At 56.9% G+C, this 18743-nt stretch overlaps 1 protein-coding gene across 1 annotated transcript in view; it reads right to left on the bottom strand.

The window, feature by feature from the left end:
- Nucleotides 1-18743, bottom strand: part of ASAP3 (ArfGAP with SH3 domain, ankyrin repeat and PH domain 3) — a 64779-nt gene that overhangs the window by 35912 nt on the left and 10124 nt on the right. The window contains exons 2-4 of the mRNA XM_065421811.1: nucleotides 15309-15381; nucleotides 7998-8143; nucleotides 1018-1092 (exon numbers count right to left, since the gene is read on the bottom strand). Coding sequence (XP_065277883.1) covers nucleotides 1018-1092; nucleotides 7998-8143; nucleotides 15309-15381 — 294 coding nt within the window. The remainder of the gene's footprint in view (nucleotides 1-1017; nucleotides 1093-7997; nucleotides 8144-15308; nucleotides 15382-18743) is intronic.

Here is an 18743-nt window from a genome sequence, read left to right on the forward strand (position 1 = left end):
TAGGGCACAGGAAGACGCGTCGCCTCTTCCCCAGGTATTAGCAGACTGGGGCCTGCTAGGAGCTGTAACTAGGAGAGAGCAACAGCCCTTCACAGGCTCTAGTCCAGTAACACCTGCCAGCAGGGGAGAGGCCCCGACAGGAGAAGAGACAAGAGTTAAGAGGTTGCTTTGGGGGAAGGATCATCTCGTGGGGAAGGCCCTGGACTAGCATCCAATCCCTGCCTCTGCCGCTCCCTGTGTGACCTTGGCCAGCTTTAAATTGCTCCGTGCTTCAGCGTCCCCGACCAAACCGGGGACCAGTCTGCTCTATTTCCCCCATGGGTCTCTCGCTCCGTGTCTGTGCAGCGCTCAGCACAACGGTCCCGGCTCTCAGCTGGGATCTCCGGGCACGTGTAAACCACACGAGACTATTACTAACCCCACGTCCGGGAGCTGCTCTTTGGTCTGGTCACTGCGGGCCCCGCTGCAGGGCTGGCTGTGGCCGATGGGCCGCGTGACTTGCTAGGCAGCTCTGTCTCCTTGCGGTGATCGAGGCACAGAAGGAAAGTGCTTTGGCTGAGATGGGAACCCTGACCCTTTGTTAGGGGGAAGGCAGGGCGCGCCGAGGGGAGGGGGCTGCTCTGAGCAGGCCATATCCCCACCCCGGTGGATGCCTCGTCGTAACATGGGGACGGGGAGCTAAGGAGGGTCGGGCCTTTCCTTTCCTGCCTCCCCAGATCTGCAGCAGGGCGTCTCCCTCAGGAGGGGAGCCCATCTCCCGCGGGGTTCAGGAGGCTGCCCGAACCAGTGCAGGCCCTCACAGAGGTGCTGCAATCAACCAAGGAGGAAACACAGGGGAGCCACCTACCACAGGCGGAAGGACCCGCTCCTGGCACAGGATTGGACACACAAGAGTCAACCCCAGACAAGGACACAGCAACATGAAACGGCAGCTGGACGGAAGCCATCCTTCCTGGGCTCCCCCCTGCCATCTTGCACCTCCCACATCAAGGGCCCACCACCTGAGTGGCATCTTACCAGCCGGCCATCTTTCAGCTGCCCCTTCAGCAGGCTCTCCAGGGGGAAGGAAACGATGTTGTTCAGATTCTGCACCTGGAAAACCCAGCGAAACAAGGAGTGGTTACAAAGCGGCTGGTGCAGGCCCCTCAGGCCCTAACTGCACCGGCTGCCCAGTCACTTCACCCATGTGACAATTGGTTTACCAGCAGTACCTTATTCACCCACTAGGTGCCCCCATGCGCTGGAGTTCCAGGCAGGATGCGACCCCTGGTAAACAAGGGAGACAAAACTGGTACTCAAGCTGGGTAGGGGCCTGTTGGTGTGTGCAACTGACTACAGAGGAACCGCCCCTGCTGATGGGTCCTGGAGTGCGAACGTTCCCTGCTGAACCTGTAGCTGGCGATTAGTGGACCCACTGCACAATACTCCCTTCATCTCAACCTGGGGAAGGACATCCTCTTGTTGAGATAGTACGTGAGCTGTATTTAAAAAGCATAGCCACCAGGCTTTGGCGGCATGACTTCCCTGTGGCAGGTTGTTCCGTAGGCCAGCTGAACCCTGCAACTAATACAAGAAAATATTGCTCTGGGCTATTCATTCTTTGTATCAGAGCAGTGATTGAAGGCCACAATCAGATTAGAGCAATGCCAAACACATATATTGAAAAGAAGGTCCCCGCCCTGACGAGCATACCAGCCAGGTCCAAGAGGAGAGACAACAGAGGGATACAGCAGCCAGACAAGGAAGAAACACCGGCTAATGGCAAGTTACCATCAGTGTAATAAGCAGTGCTCACAGCATACCAGCAGCCTGACTTTAGACCCGTTTTGGAGGCATCACAGCAGCAGTGGGTTTAAAGGAAATATTTGTCTTGCAATCGGGGCCTCTCGGCATTATGAAGATCATGGCTTTGCTATGCTTGGTGCTGCGCAGATACTTAGTGGGAAACAGACAGTCCCTGCCCAAACTGCTCACAATTGAAATGGTCCGACAAAAGAGGCACAGAGCAGCAAAGGGGCTCGCCCAAGATCACACAGCAGGTCAGTGGCAGAGCCAGGCCTCCCGAGTCTGAATCCAGTGCCGTCCCTACCAGACCACAGCGCAACAACCCTCTTCTCCTCCCAGGACAGGACACACACAGGCTACACTGCACCCTGCAGCGTCAGGATCTAACATGTCAAGCAAGTCCCATCCCTGCTAAGCGTTAAGAGCCAGGCAGGCTCTGGCCACCTGGAGAGCTGGCACGGATTTAACCGTTAAGATGAGGGGAAGGGCCCACTTTGTGCCAGATGTAGCTGGTTAGCCGGGGATGGCTGCAAGATGTGGGGCTGTTACCACAAACCACATCAGTGGGAGGTTAGTCCAAGCAGCCCCCCCACCCCCATGCCACCATCAAAGCAGTTCTCCAGCGGCGGCAATCAGCACAAAATTAAACGCTGTAGCAAAGAAAGCGAGAAGCTGCCAGCACCGCTGCAGAAGCCACTTCCCAGCATCGGACGGAACCTGGAACGTCCCTCCGGGCAGGCTTCCGACGGGACGCCAGCTCCCTGCAGCCGGGAGAGTTTCGGGGGACAGGAGGGGGAATGGGGGCAGCGTGAAACCATCACTGGGGTTCCAGTGTATCCTTCACCAGCATCTCTCACGTGAGTGGGGGGATAGCTGTGCTGGAACGTGAAGCCACAGCTCTGGTCCCACATGGGGTGTTTCCCAGGGGTGTGGACGGGGGAATGGGAGGGTTAGGACAGCAACTTCCAGAAGCTCAGAGATGGGGAGCAGGCACGAAAGGCCATCAAACATTCTACACTTGGTGCTGTGTTTTGACTGCCAGCCAGGAAGCTCAGCTGCAGAGGGAGGACGGACTCAGGAGATCCGGGGTGAATTCTTTGGTCCCAGCCCAGACTGTGTGATATCTTGGCCAAGCCATTGGAACGCCCTGTGCCTCAGATCCCCATCTATACAACAGGGATCACAATCCTGCCCTACTTCCAAGGGGGAGGATAAACTCCTGAGTGTTTAGGAGATGCTCACGCAACCTGGATTTTAAGCTCTTTGGGACCGGAACCGTCTGTTTGTACAGCACCTAGCACAACGGGGCCCTGACCCACGACTTGGGGGGGGTTCTTACCCACAGCCCCAGTGCCAATGCCTGTGCCTTTTGAACCCTTACCAAAGAGTAACACGTGATGCCGGCCCATTGGGATAGCCACCACTGATTTCCCCCGCCCCCTCGGATAGCCACCACTGATTCCCCCCCTTGACATTTAGCACTTTACAAAGGCTAATTAACCCTCACAACACCTGGGGAGAGACACAAATGTTGTACAGGGGGGGAAATTGAGGCACAGAAAGCCAACATGACTTGAGAACGTTTGTAGAGAGTCAGCAGCGGGGCTGGGAAATAGAACCGAGGTCTCCAGAGTAGCCTTCCCACACGGTAACTATGACGCCACTCTCCCTCCCAGAGATCGGAATGGAACCCGGGTGTCCGGATGCCCAATCCCTGCCTACTCTAGCCACTAAACCACCACGCCCCATTATGAAGTGGGATTCGGGGCAGGGGAGCGGGGGACCATTGGCCAAGGTTTGGATGGGGGGGGAAGAGGGAAACACTGGCAGAAAGAGAAAGTTAAAGCAAACCCAGAGGCCTCGGCTCACGGAGTCTGTGGAATCTGTGTCTCTTTCCAAGACGACGTGGGGAAGAGGAAATACTACAGGGAGACCGGGGTGGAGGTACATAAACCCTGCCAGGAATCTAGAAAGGAGTGGGATACTTTGCACTGAGAAAACACGATTTGCTGCTGAAAGTTACAAGCCTGCACACGCCCAGCCAGGCCAAGGAACGCAGCCGGGGACCGGAGCCTGAGCTGCGACCCACCCGCAGAGCGTGGCCTGAAAGCATCGCGCTCCGAGGCTCTGGGGGGCTGATTGCAGGGGGCAACTCTGAACACACCTGCAGTGATCACTGCAGGTGCCGCCCCACTCGCCCAGGCTCAGGCCTGGATTGGAGCCCAGGAGTAGTCCGGCTTTCCAGGAAGGTCCCCAGGACCCTATTTCAGCACTTTTCTCTTTAATCTGCTCCACTGGCTCAAGTCACTGCTCCCCCTCCCCTCCCTGAACACTTGACTCTGGCCTGGAATGGGGGGGCTGTGGGTCGGGAGTGAGGGGCGTGTGGGTCGGGGTGAGGGGGAAGCCCAGGAGCTAGAATAGCAGGGGGGCTGCGGGTCGGGAGTGAGGGGCATGGCCAGAGTTGTGTGGGTCGGGGGAGGGGGAAGCCCAGGGCTAGAATAGCAGGGGGGCTGCGGGTCGGGAGTGAGGGGCATGGCCAGAGCTGTGTGGGTCGGGGTGAGGAGGGAAGCCCAGCGCTCGGGGTCAGGACTCAGGGCCTTGTTGCAAAGTGCGGGGGGGGGGGGGGGGGGCGTCGATGGCCCCATCCGCCCAGTATGTGGCTCTCAAGCTCTCACCCCCGTTTCGTAACCCGGCTTTCACCAAGCGACCGGTTGTCAGAGGGGCCAGTCCGGTTCCGCGGCAGTCAGAGGAGGTTTGCGATAGACTCCAGCAGAAGCAGGATCCCGCCCGAGTCTCCACGCGTCCGCTGCACTCTCCCCGCCCGTAAACAAACGGATGAATTTTTAAAGAGCATCCCCTCCCCCACAGGCAGAAACACCTGGCGCTTTGCCCGATCCTGGCCCAACTGGGGGGGGCGGACGACCTCCCCTGCTTTGTGCTTCCCCGCAGGGGAGGTCTCGGGGGGAAGGGGGGGGCGCGACTGGGCACGATGGGATTAGAACCATTTTAAACCATTAGACCAGGACTCCTGGCATCAGGGCACTGACGCCTGCCCAGTCAGTCTACCCCGGGGGACCCATGTGCCAAGAAGGCCTGGACCACCCCAGTGCACTGGCTCAAGCCAGCTGGAGCGAGCAATGCCCTCCTGGCACCGGTTGACAGCACAGGGTACCACGGAGGGGTCATGCCTTCCTGCAGAGTGCTATGCAGTAGGGGGTAGGGTGCCAGGGAGTGGCTCACCCCTCTTGCAGGGGCGAGAGGCAACGTTCCCCCCGTCTAAGCATTTATACCACACCCGGCAGCAGACAAAGAACAGGGTCAGCAGCAGGACACAACCACGTGGCCACAACAGGGGAATGCAGCTGGGGAAGGCCCAGGGAAGCCTGCTGAGCAACTGGGTTTGGATTGCCCAGGGGACAACAAGGAGCAAACAGCATCCTCCCGTCTTGAAGGGAATCCAGGTGCCAGCACGTAACCTTCGTACCCTATCTGGGTGCTCGCTTGTCTCACACACACACACACACACACACACACACACACACACGCTTCTCTGGCCTGCAGGGATTCACCTGCCTGGAAAAGCATTGGGAGCGGGGAAGGGAGCAATTACGAAGGTCCCACTGTGTGTCTATTTCACACCCCTGAAGCGTGTGACAAGCGAGGAGTGCCTGTGTCTGAGTGGAGAGACTCACTCTACAGCGGAGCCCTCCCGCTAACCGGGGGAACCAGTTCTACGCCTTTCCCAGGACAGCTCCTAGCAGATCTCGGCTTAGGAGAGCTCTGCTGAAGACCAGGAGGGGGTGGAGAATTTCCAGCCAAATGAAATGTTGACCCAAAACCAAGGAAAATTTCACAAAGCTTTTTCTCCTCCTCTTCCCCCCACATTTTCTACCAGTGCTACTGGATGCCTTTGCTTCAATCTTCCCTTTAACAGACCTAGGGGGAATGCTGCCGGAGCTGTTACGCCAATGCAACCGCACTGACTTCAACCAGGGCGCATGGGCAAGAGACCAGGCTCTTCCCACGGGCAAGCCCTAGGGCTTTGCATCCGGATTTCTCACTGACCCAACTTCCTCGGGGTGGGGGCTTGTTATTCCAAAGCCTCATGGGATCTGGTCTCTTCTCAGCACAGATTCCACCGTGCAGGGACAGAGAGGTCTTGAAGGAACCAGATTTCAGGTTAATTTGGCCTCAAGCAGTTTGGCATTAAGACTCCCCACTCCCTCCCTGTTTAACTGGGTTGATATTCTACCAATTGTCCCCACTCCCTTGGTCTCCTTCCTTCCTTCCAACTGGCCTTGCTGTGTTTTGATTCCCTTCTTGGCAAACAGGATCATAGATGCTTTTGATGTGAAACAAATATCGGCCTCCTCCTGCCCCGAGTCCATGTCCCAGCCAGGGTAGGAGATAAGCCTCTGATAGAGGATATTCAACAAATTCTACACTGCTCGATTGAGTGAGCGACGAGGTGACAGCATCAATGGGGTCCTTGATCTTTCCCGAACCCGGAATTGGCTGGGAGGGTTATGGAGACTTTCCTCCAGCTAGGCCACGAGAGGATGCCTGCGAGACTGACAGGGAATTGGACCACGATGGCTTTCAAGCTTAAAACGACAGTAACGGCCAAGAAAAGCATTTGGTTAATTACCTTTCTCTGGGTTCAGCAGTACCGCGTTGGGCCCAACTTAAGCTAAACTCACGAGGAGATTTGCACTGCCAAACCATGCCCTATTGTCACAAATGCTCAGATACCGGAAAGGTCGTGCTGCAGGCTAGCCCGAGATCGGCTCCTGTATTGTCCGTGCAGCGTGTGCTTGCGCCTTTTGCCCTGGGCATATAGACCTGCCTCCACATCATTGTATTGGGGGGAGGGATAGCTCAGTGGTTTGAGCATTGGCCTGCTAAACCCAGGGTTGTGAGTTCAATCCTAGAGAGGGCCATTTAGGGATCTGGGGCAAAAATCTGTCTGGGGCTTGGTCCTGCTTTGAGCAGGGGATTGGCTTAGATGACCTCCTGAGGTCCCCTCCAACCCTGGTATTATATATGATATGAACTCAACGTTCCTGCCTGGACACGCAGAGATGGACACGCAGCTACATGAGCCAGTGCGTACGCATCAACGGTACCCTCACGCCCCAGGCAAGTACTCGTACAAACAGGATGCGTGCACATAGACCCCAAGGGAAGCGCACGCGTGTCTGAGGTCTCCCTACCCCTGTAGGTCTGTTCATGCATACGACATTTAACGTTAACATGACCTGACACAGGTGGAGCAGGCCTCCCTGCAGCGAGAGCTGTCGGTTACAAGAGGAAGTAGGGTTTTGCCACCAGCTGAGAAACAAGACAGACACTTTCCCCCTCGGTTTTACTGACGTTGGAGCACGTCCGATCTCTATGGGGGAGACACACAAAACTGGCCAATTTTCAAAATGATTTTAGAGCAGCCGGGGGTCTGAGCCGCAGAGTGAGACCCAGACAGAGATCCCCCCGCCCAGAACTCAGGAACGTTCAAGTCATCCCCCCACCCCCAACATTTACGCTTTCAGGGATTAACCCAAAGGCCACTGAAGTCGATGGAAAGCTTCTCAGCCTTCACTGGCCTTGGTGAAGTGCTTGGATTCAGGGCCCCAGTTCAGGGTCACTGAAGAAACAGGGTCAGACTCCGAGCTGGTGCAAATCAACAGAGCTACACAGACTTCAACTGAGCGACTCCAGTTTACACCAGCAGAGGCTGTGGCCCAGCTTCTGGACTGGAACTGCCCCCAAGCCCTGTCCTGCTTGGGGCTCATCTCTTGTTTCAGTCCGATCCAGGAGGGTCCCAAGCGGGACCAGGCCCTGACATCACAGGCAGCGGAAAGCCCCCCAGCATATCCCTCGGGCTATCGCATAGAGATGTTTCATCATGATGCGGCTACAGGGTGTGGCAGGAGACTCACCCCAGTGTCATGATGGAGGTGGGGAGGAGACTTCTAAAAGGCCACCATCCTACACTGGGTCCCCAAAAGAAGAGTCGCCCCAAGTCACAGCTCTAACATCCTCCCGCCCATCATTGTATGCTCTCTCTGGTATCACACCCCTCCCTCTAGTTCCTGGTTCCTTAGCCGGAAGCGCTCACGCAGATCACTCTGTTCACACCGCCTCCTCCCAGGTCACCGAGACGGGGAGTCTGTGAAAGACAGGGGGTGCAGGAGTTGAGAGCAGCAGTTCCTTACCAGGTTCTTGAAGAGCGCGGTCACTTCTCTGGTGAAGACCGCCAGGTTCAGGAAGCCGGTGGAAAGCTCGTGATTGTTCTGGGACAGGTGGTTGTTGCCGAAGTTCTCCAGAGATTCGCTGTACTGCTCCTCGTTCTCGACGTGTGCTGCGGGCGGAAGGAGAGGACACCAGTGAAACCAGGACAAAGGTCTACAGAGACTCCTCGTGCCGGCAAAGAGCAACTGTGACGCTTCCCCCCCAGACAGCAATACTGTTCAGTTCCCTACAGCGCCTCCTGCTGGGAGAGGCTGTGAATGGCCAGATCCAGCCAACGCGCCTACGCCCTTTCTCTCTAGCGCCCCCTGCAGCTAGTGCTCATGCGCCGTTCTCTACAGCACCTCCTACTGGGAAAGGGGGGAGGAGCTAGGGATTATGAGCTCCACTGTGAAGAGCGCGTGAAAGTTCACGAGACGTCCCAATGGCCCAACCCCAGGTGTTGATGGGAAAAGATGCAAAAGCAAGACAGAAAAATGGAATTAGTCCAAACAAAAAGGCCTCCTGCTAGAACTCAAGGCCTGCATTCAGATCACACCTGGCAAATGACAAAACATGGGACCGGAAGTTAAATGAACCAAAACTGGTTTGTGGGTTATTAGGCTTAATTGACGGGGAGGGGCTAGTTCACCCACACTCCCTTTGAGGTCTTTAGAGAAAGACTTTGGGGAGAAAAACTGGCTACTGGAGCGAGCATCACCATCATGGCCGCCACCCCTCCATCTTCTGGGACCCCAGGCCTTCATCAGCCTAATCTGAGAGGTTTCCTGACCACAGCGGGCCAGAGAGGCACCCCCAGATCACATCGTCACCACTGTCAGCTCCAGCTGATTCCCAACCACCATCTGGGATGTGAGACTTTGTCAAACACACACCCAGTGTGTCCTTTTCTTAGCCCCCCATCTTATTTCTTCTCTCCCCCCCCCCAAAAAAAACTTTTGGCCTTCTGTCAAGCCTGCCAAGACTGTAGAGTTTGCAACACTGCTGTGAGACGGTGCCCCAAAAGAGGTAGCTAAAAGCAGTGCCCTAACCCCACCCCCCAGATACTGGTACAAGTTTGCCAGGTCTCAGAGTGGCTGATCAGACCGCGTGCTGGGTCTGTGCTGGAGTTGCCAACTTTCTAGTCACACAAAACCGAACACCCTAGCCCCGCCCCTTCCCCAAGGCCCCGCCCTCACTCACTCCATCCCCCTTCCCTCCATGGCTCGCTCTCCCCCACCCTCACTCATTTTCACTGGGCTGGGGCAGGGGGTTGGGGTGCGGAAGGGAGTGAGAGCTCTAACTGGGGGTGCTGGCTCTGGGGTGGGGGGATGAGGGATTTGGGGTGCAGGAGGGGCTCCAGGCTGAGGGTTGGGGCCATGGGATTCCGAGTGCAGAAGGGGGCTGCGGGTTGAGGCAGGAGGTTGGGGTGCAGGAGGGGGCTCTGGGTTGGGGGGGCTCAGGCTTACCTGGGTCAGCGGCACAGCGGGGCTAAGGCAGGCTGCCTGTCCTGGCACCGCACTGCAGCTGCACGCACCCCGGAAGTGGCCAGCATGTCCGGGTCCTAGGCGGGGGGCCAGGAGGCTCCACACACCGCTCTCTCCTGCAGGCACCGCCCCCACCCCAGCTCCCATTGGCTGGTTCCCAGCCAATGGGAGTGCGGAGCCAGTGTTCGGGGCGGGGGCAGCGCGCGGAGCCCCATGGCACCCCTGCCTAGGAGCTGGACCTGCTGGCTGCTTCCAGGGCACAGCTCGGTGCCAGGACAGGTAGGAACTAGCCTGCCTTAGCGCTGCAGTATCGCCGATGGGACTTTTAATGGCCCAGTCAGCAGTGCTGACCGGAGCCGCCAGGGTCCCTTTTCGACTGGGTGTTCCGGTCAAAAACCACCCAAGCACAAGGTCCCATTGCGCTAGGCGCTGTACAAACAGAGTAGTAGACAGTCCTTGCCCTAAGGAGACGAGACAGACACAGGTGGGGGGGGCGTGGTAGAACTCACGAGCAGAGTGACCCAGTGATGGGAGTGAATGGCATGTTAGTGCCACCGTTGTTGTTGTTTTTTTTAATGGGTGATTTAGTTAGGAGAGGGGTCAGCTACGTGGGAAGGGAAGATGGAGGTGGGGCAGGGGAGAAGAGGAGGGTGAGGGGGCAGGTGTGGAGCACAGCTGTGGTGAAGAGATGTGGGGGCGGGGAGAGGTGCTGGAGCAAACCAGCCAGTCACAGTGCAGAGAAAGTCCAGTCAAGGCCATCGCAAAGGGTCTGAGGTCACTGAGCAATGACATCAGAAGGTCTGAGGGTCCCTGCTCTGGCTACTTCTGCAGCTGCTCCCACCAGCTGGAGTCTCTGGCTGGATCCTCCCGGCAGCTCCCCATCACCACCCCACACATGGCTGGAGGAAGGGGAGGCACCACCAGAGTCCTTGTGCCCTAAAGTAGAGGGGGGTCTCTCCTACCCAAGTCTGGGTCCCGGGGATGCATGGTGGTCCCAGCTGGAGCCTGTATTGCCCCTTGCGCAGCAGTGCCTGCATTGGCTGCTTCTGCAGCTGCTCCTACTAGCTGGGGATTGAGGAGTGTCTGATAATCTTGCCTCCCTAAACTGCGCCTGAGTTCCCCATACAGCAGATTGGGGGCGGGGGGTCACAGCACTTCCCTGTCTTCCCGGGTGTGGCGTGAGGATGGACACACTGGAGAAGATGCAAGTACTTCACAGGTGCACCAGGGGTTGCAAGTACAGAAGAGATCTAGGTAGGTAGGTAATCAGAAAAGCAGGAAACTAGATACAGATAAGTACTGGAGTCCCAGGACAGCTGTACAGGCTTCCCTGCTGCCCTCCTCCACCCCTGAACTGCCCTGTTGCATCGACTGAGGGGTTGTAATAATACGAATGGGGAAGGGGGGGGGGGGGGGGTTCAGTAGGATTTTCACATATGTTGTACCCAAGAGTACACATTAAAGGACATTATTTTAAATTTAAAATAAACCCCCAGCCGTGATTTACAACCATTAACCTCTTTCCACCCTCACCCCACTCCTGGGAGGGACGTCACCCTTGTCACCACCCTGGGGAAAACTGAGGGAGGAGGGCGAAGGGCGATTTTGGTCACCCACCTGGAAGCACCTGGTTTTCAGAGGCCCAAACTGAACGTCAGGCCCTTTTAAGACGTCTCTGGCTGGGCGTCCAAAGACACGAGCCGCTTGTTTTAAAAATCTTGATCTAAGTAACGTGCCCAAGGTCACCCAAGGCTAGATTCACACAGAGGCTTTGGCGTGGGGACACTGAGCATCACTGAGCCCAACGGGTAGGCACTGGATTCACAAAGGCGGAGCCGGGCTCCCAGTACAACGGCCGGGGAGAATTGGCATCTCAGAACACGATTCGTAGAAGCCAGCGCATTAGCTGGCTCCTCGCCGAAAATGGCCAGTGGGAGGGGCCAAGGCGCAAGGCATGTGCTAAGCCCCACCCCACTCTTAGAAACAGGCCCCTCCCTCTGCTTGGATTCTCTGCGACAAGCTCTCTTGGGGTTTCAGCAAGAAGCCAAGGCTGGGAGACAGGGCCGGCTCTAACTTTTTTGCTGCCCCAAGCAGCAAAAAAAAAAAAAAAGCGCCGCCCCGCCGAGCCCCCCGCCACCGAGCGCCGCGCCGCCGGAACCCCCACCCCAGCACTGCGCCCCGCGCCGCCCCCCCGCCAAGCGCCGCGCCGCCGGAGCCCGCCCCCCCCCCGCCGAGCGCCGCGCCGCGCCCGCCGCCGGAGCCCGCCCCCCCCCCCGCCGAGCGCCGCGCCGCCGGAGCCCGCCCCCCCCCCGCCGACTGCCGCGCCCGCCGCTGGAGCCCGCCCCCCCCCCCCGCCGACCGCCGTGCCGCGCCCCCGGAACCCCCCCCACCGAGCGCTGCGCCGGCCGCCGGAGCCCGCCCCCCCCGCCGAGCGCCGCGCCGCTGGAGCGCCCCCCCCCCACGGAATGCCGCGCTGCGCTGCGCTGCCCCCCGCCACCCCAAGATTGGCCACCCCTTACCAGGTGCCGCCCCAAGCATGTGCTTGGTTGCCTGGTGCCTGGAGCCGGCCCTGCTGGGAGAGGACCTCTCTTGTAGCCCAGTGGTTAGGGTACTCTCCTGGGGAGACCCCCAGTTCAAGTCCTCCGCTCCAACCACTGGGAGGAGGGATTTGAAGTGGGATCTGCCACCTCTAGGGGGAACGCCATAACCACGCGATAGTCTGACCTGGGTGTGACGTTGCACTCCAGATGTTTTATGGAAATATGCTTATGAGTGTGAATATGATGCAACTGGAATATGCTTTATGCAAAAGGTCTCTTGTAAGGCATCATAAAGGTTATAAACTACTGAATATATTCCTCCTATTTGAATGCATGTATCATTCTTGTATCTGAAGCTAGAAATATGAAGTATAACTCTGAGGTCCTAGTATAATTATGCAAAGTGTGGGCCATTAATGGTGGTTTAGAATCTTGATGGCTCCCATTGACAATTGGTTGTAAATGGTTTATTTACCTGCAAGCCTTCCTGTGTATGAGGGCCAACCCTGGAAGAATGGAGACTAGGGGTCTTACAGTGACATGTGATCATGTCACATGATACTGGAATCCATCTTAATCCTTGTACTTTTCCATTGATAAGGTGGGGGTGGGGACAAGCACAGACAAAAGATTCCCGGCCTTGTGCCAAAGCTATAAAAAGGGGGTGGAGCAGGACAAAAGGGGCTGCCAGTCATGAGAAAACCCCTGCTTACCACCTGAGAGGTCTGCTGGATCTAACAAAGACTGCACCAGGGGAAGGATTGGGCCCAGACTAGGAAGGCGTCTAGTTTGTGAAAGAAGCTGATTGGAACATCTTTGAGGGCGAGATACTACCTGTAATCAGTTTCTTAATGTATTAGGCTTAGGCTTGCGTGTTTTGTTTTATTTTGCTTTGTGACTTACTTTGTTCTGGCTGTTATTACTTGAAACCACTTAAATCCTACTTTTTATACTTAATAAAATCACTTTTTTTATTAATAAACCCAGAGTAAGTGATTAATACCTGAGGGAGCCAACAGCTGTGCATCTCTCTCTATCAGTGATATAGAGGGCGAACAATTTACAAATTTACCCCGTATAAGCTTTATACAGAGTAAAATGGATTTATTTGGGGGTTGGATCCCATTGGGAGCTGGGTGTCTGGGTGCTGGAGACAGGTAACCTGCTGAGCTGTTTTTAGTTAAAGTCTGCAGCTTTGGGGGCGTGGTCCAGACCCTGGGGCTGTGTTGCAGCAGGCTAGTGTGTCTGGCTCAACAAGGCAGGGTTCTGGAGTCCCAAGCTGGCAGGGAAAATGGGCTCAGAGGTAATTTCAGCACATCAGGTGACAGTCCCAAGGGGATCTCTGTGACCGAACCGGTCACACTGGGGTTCCCTCAATCTCTCCTGTTGAAGCTGCCCTATGACCCACCCACCCCACTCTCCCTTTAATCCCTGACCTAGAGGTTCTCCCCCACTGCCCCAGGGCTCTGTGGAACAGGCTAACTCTGGGGAAGGGGGAGGATTTGGCTCAGCGAGATTCTCCAAAGTTCACTGCTCACTGCCAGGAAACCAGGGGACTTATTTGAAAGCAAAAGCTGTTTAATTCAAATCGGATTTCCCAGCCTCCCACTGTTTGCAGCTGTGCTGCCCAGGGGCGAGCTCGACGGACACTGCCAGCCCAGGAACCCAGCACCAGACACTACAAAGCACTTTCCAGCCCACTTAGCATTCAAAAGCCGAACTCGCGCCTTTAATATTTAAAGATGCTTTAGAGTCAGCGGAACATTTCCTCCCCTGCCCGCTAAGAGAGTATCGAAGCCAAATGGGAACAGCTGGTGTACAGCATGGGGACTATGTTAATGCAGAGCCAAGACAGCGACTTGCGAGAGCAGAAATGGATGAAGGACTTTGGCCCAGACCTGGAGCTGGGGTGAATCCGTTCCTGCCAGCTGGGCATAGGGCCCTCTCTCATTTCAAGACACCATGACAAGAGATGGCAAAAGCTGGCATTCTTTAGTCTTGAAAGGAGGAGACGGGATTGAGACGTGAAGGGACGCAGGATCACCGATCAGTGTCTCTAGTCTACCCCCTCCTGTCACGTGGGAACAAGCGCGTGTTCCGTTAGAGTAACGGCCCGTCAACTCAGTTCTACCACTTGGCCTTCCGTTCACAGGCCCAGTGCCTGGCCAAGAATTACACCTCCCAGTGCCACTGGATGGTAACTGTTACGGGTGATTAGCTATGGGAATCATTCCTCCTTCAGGAAGGATGGAGCGCTGAAGCCCAGGACACCTGGGTTCTACAACCTAGGTTTGTACCATTCCTAGTACAATAGGGCCCTAATCTTGGATACTCCCTAGGCACTACCAGAACAGACAATAAATCCATGTCTTCTACTCATTTCCTCCCTGCCTTATGCCATCATTTAATGCCCCTGTGCAAGGTGGAGATTTCCCCCAATTTTACACATGGGGAAACTGAGGCACGGGTAGACGCGTGTTGCCCAGGGCGTCTCAGAAACAACATCAGGGCTGGGAAGCAGAATACAGGATATCCAGATTACAATTCTACTGCTTTAACCACTAGACTGGGCTCCCTCTATTTAGAGCAAATTAAATGGAAACACTATTCCACTCAGCTGGTAGCCTGCCTGTGCAGTCCCCTGCCATCGGGAGTCCCGGAGTACAGCACTGCAGCTGGATTCGAATAATTCTCTGCTCTGGAATTACTGCTGAGATCAGATCTCGCAGCAGCTGATCATCTGCAGGGGAAGGAACCCTGCACTCTCATCAGGCACAGTTAGGTACTCGGACACTCGTGATGAGAACCATAGACGCACCTGTCTAGTTAGAAGATGCATGCAGCAGCGGGTTCAGGTCCTTGCCGAAGGCCGGATAGCCGCCTCGAGGAATGGATGGCCTGATTGCATTTGTGATTGTACAGCGCCTAGCACAGCGGGCCATGACTGGGCCCCAGGAGCAGCCACAATACAACAACTGCACATCCTAACCTGCAGCCTGTACGCCGGGGAAGCGCTTGGCATCAGCTGAGCGCTCAAAAATGCCCTGATGAGCAAACCAGGGGCAGCCCCGTGTTAACGCCAGAGCAAGCTGCCTGGGGAGAGTGGGGGGAGGTTCTTCTAGCCCATCACAGAGGAGGATTGCACGGCGTCAGATGGCAGGCAGTGCTGCAAGCACCTGCTGGTCAGAAACCTCCCCCTTCAGGGCAGTCACACCCCCGCCGCCGCCCCTCGCCCACCAGTGCGTGCCACCGCCGCTGGAGCAGAACTTACTGAGCCCGGAGACATGAATGGCTTTCACATATTTCCTTATCCTCTGGAGAATTGCTTGGTCACCGTCCAGGCTCTGCAAAGCAAACACAAAAGACTGTCAGACTCGCCGGGCAATGCCGAGCTCCCCCCCCTTCCCCTCTCCACCAACCGCTGCACAAAGTCCCTTTGAAGCGCCCGACGCTTCGTCATGCAGATGTGCCGGGCAGCTGCCAACACACCCCAGGCTTGGAGAGGAGCTGGAGGACTCCCAAGCCACGGGCTCTGGCTAGACCAACTGGCATCGGAGTTCAGCAGAGCCTCTGCCAGATCCTGGCTCATTTTATACACAGGAGCCGTGACCCTCCCGTGGCCAGACAGGTACATTGAAACCAGCAAGCTCTAGAGCCTGTTAGAGCCAGAGGGCCTGTCTCAGGGTGGTGCTTTGTGGGATAAAGGGAGACGAAGCACAGCCAGATACTCTGTCTCTAATTACATGGACTCTGTCACCAGAGTATCAGAGCAACTTCCAACCCCCCTTGGGAGGGTGGAAAGTCTCATTATCCCCATTGTACAGATGAGGAGCAGAGGCAGGGAGCGAGCAAGTGACTTGACCAAGGTCATCCAGCATCTGCAGCAGAGAGAGAAATTGCACCCCGATATCCAGAGTCCCTTAGCCACAGGGTCAGCCTTCTCCAGATACAGAGGCACGGCCCCTCAGCAGCTACTTACATTCTCACAGCATCTACGTACCTAGGTTGGTGTGTGTGTCACCCAGAGGTGAAAGTAAGCTGGTCTGGTCCGGTAAGGTGTACCGGCAAGAGCCAGTACACAGCCGACCGTACCAGCAGGGGGCAGTTTCCCCAGGTGGGCAATGTAAAAGGGCCCTGGGCTCCTGGCAGCGGCCGGAGCCCCGGGCCCTTTAAATCACTGCCAGAGCCCCCGGGCTCCCAGCCTCCACTGCAGCTACTGCTACCATGGGGCTCCAGCGGTGATTTAAAGGGCCCGCCCCTTCTGCCCGAGGACCCGGCCCTTCCGCCCGAGGGACCTCCCCTCCCCTACCTGCTCAGGACCCCGGCCCTGCGTCCCTTAAGTTACTTTCACCCCTGGTGTCACCTCAATATCCCCATGGCACAACACTTGCACAAGTCCCCTTTCCCCAGATAAATCGGTCACACAAGTTATTTGTCTGACAAGTTTTGCCTCCGACCCTCACCCCCATTTAGTGGCCAGGATGTCACCAGATTCATTCATGGTTCCAAAAAAAAAAAAAAAGGGGGGGGGGGGAAATGAGGAAATCAATGAAGGATTCTCCTCTCCAACCTGGCCTTTGTCAGTTCCCCAAGTCACATAGTATCACTCCTGGCCCCTGGCTGGACGCATACGTAACTAACGAATGCAGTCCAGAGCTCTGAATTTGACAAACATACAGCTTGAAATCCCACTCCAGCAGGTCCTCGAGCATCGGCGCTCGGAGTCCGCTCCCCTCGGAGGCCTGCACTCGCAAAGGGCGAACGCCCGGGGAAAGCCGACACTCAAACCTCCCGGACCCAGCCAAAGAGAAGTCGAACCAATGCTCGAGACCGTTCACCCGCCCTCGGCTCTGCCCGGAACCTACTCCTCCGCACAGCCCTGTGCCACCCAGCACGTGGGCACTAGAGAGCAGGGACGGAGATTTGAGACAACCTGACGCTGTAACAGTCAGGAAGGGGCAGTGGCGCTCACACCCCCACCCACCCCCCAAAAAAACACACACATCCACCCCACTTCTGCTATCTGAACGACACAAAGGAAATTAAACGGTGGAGACACAGGACTCTCCTGTCCTCCTATCCTGCTCCATGGTGCCCCTCTGGACTCTGCAGTAATGAGTGAGGACTCAACTCCCTTGAGCTAAAGGAGAATCTGCCAGTTAGAGCAGCACTGGGACCTATAGGTATTGCTTCAGCTAGTGATGCTCATCCCCCTCCTCAGGGGATTATACCCAGAGCCCGGGTGCGGGCACTGCATTCTACCCAGGAACAATTCATGATGGCAGAAACCTTCAGGGTCAGATGACAGCCAACACCGGCCAGTCGGAGCCATCACAGACAGAGGCAGATGAAGGTTTCCTGGGGCCCTGGGCCAGAGCAAGTGGGGGCCGCACCCCACCCCTTCCACCAGCAGTTCTGCCCCCTCTGCCTGCAGCTCCGCCCACAGCACCACCCCTTTCTACTCCTTCCCCTGGACCTCGTCCCTGTTCCACCCAGGGTCCCCCCCATTCTGCCCCCTGCTGCGGCCCCGCATCCTATTTGCTACTTTCTCCCCCCCGCCCCTCCCTGCCCCCACTGCAGCCTCAAGACCAGAGAAGCTCAGTCCCTGTGCCACGGCCCCCGGGCCGCAGCAGGAATGAGAGCTCCTCAGCCCTGAGGCCATGGCATGCAGTGAGAGCTCCTCCAGTCAGTCCCAGGCCCGCAGCGGGAGTCCGGGTGCTGGGGCTTCCCCAGTGCTTCTGCTGGAGAGAGGGTCGGGGGGCACTGGGGGCTTCCTCTGCTGGGGAGTGGGATCAGGGCATGGGGGCTTTCCCCGTCCCGCCTGCTGGGGCCCCTGGGCACGGGCCCCATAGCTAATCTGCCACTGATCACAGGGGAGAGACAGGACAGTCCCTCCCTGGACGGCACAGGTGCAACCACTCCCTGGCCTCCTGCATTCGGCTCTGGGCCCCTCGCTACCAATCAGATATCGGCAAACCAGAGAGGTGCCCAAAGCAGCGCAACAGAACTGATCAGAGAGATTGATCCCTGGGCGGGAAAGAGTTAACCGTAGCTTGGCTGGGTGTCAGCCAAGGGCAGGCATGAGAACAGTCGACAAATATTTGAAGGGCGTGAACATCAAGGAGAGAGAGGGATCATTTGGGGCGTAACCAGCAGCAGAACTGGCGGTGATGGCATGAAGGCAGAGAAGATTCTCAGAGCGACTTCTTCACAGGGAATCCTTCCCCCCCAAGAAAATGATGGAAGCCCCAGTAGCTGGGCTGGACAACAAGCACTGTACGAAATGTTCATGCACTGGCTACAGACGGACAGGCGAATAGGTCCTGTCCGTCTCAGACTTCTGTGACTGAGGCAGACTGGCTGGCTGGCGCCCAGCTTCCTTCTCTCCGTATCTGTGGTCCCCCTCTGTCAAACTTTACCCTCCCGGATAAAGGCGCCACTCTCTCGTGACTCACTGCGCGGTGGTAGCGGCTGCGACCGTGAGGTCTTCGCTTGGTCTCTCCCGTCCCTTTAAAGCGTCCCAGAATTCTGCTAACGTCAGCTGTGCAGACAAGTGCTTTGAAGCTGCAGCTCGGGCGGGATTTGGGCTCGGACGCCAGCCCCCTTCGGAGCCTGAGTCGCAACTTCAAAGCACCACCAACGCAGCTATTTTCAGCGTTCGCGCGAGCCGAGGCGGTCGACCCGGGCTGGGAGGCTCACTGCCGCG

This window comes from Emys orbicularis, chromosome 23 (assembly GCF_028017835.1).
Source record: "Emys orbicularis isolate rEmyOrb1 chromosome 23, rEmyOrb1.hap1, whole genome shotgun sequence".
Classification (NCBI taxonomy): domain Eukaryota; kingdom Metazoa; phylum Chordata; order Testudines; family Emydidae; genus Emys; species Emys orbicularis.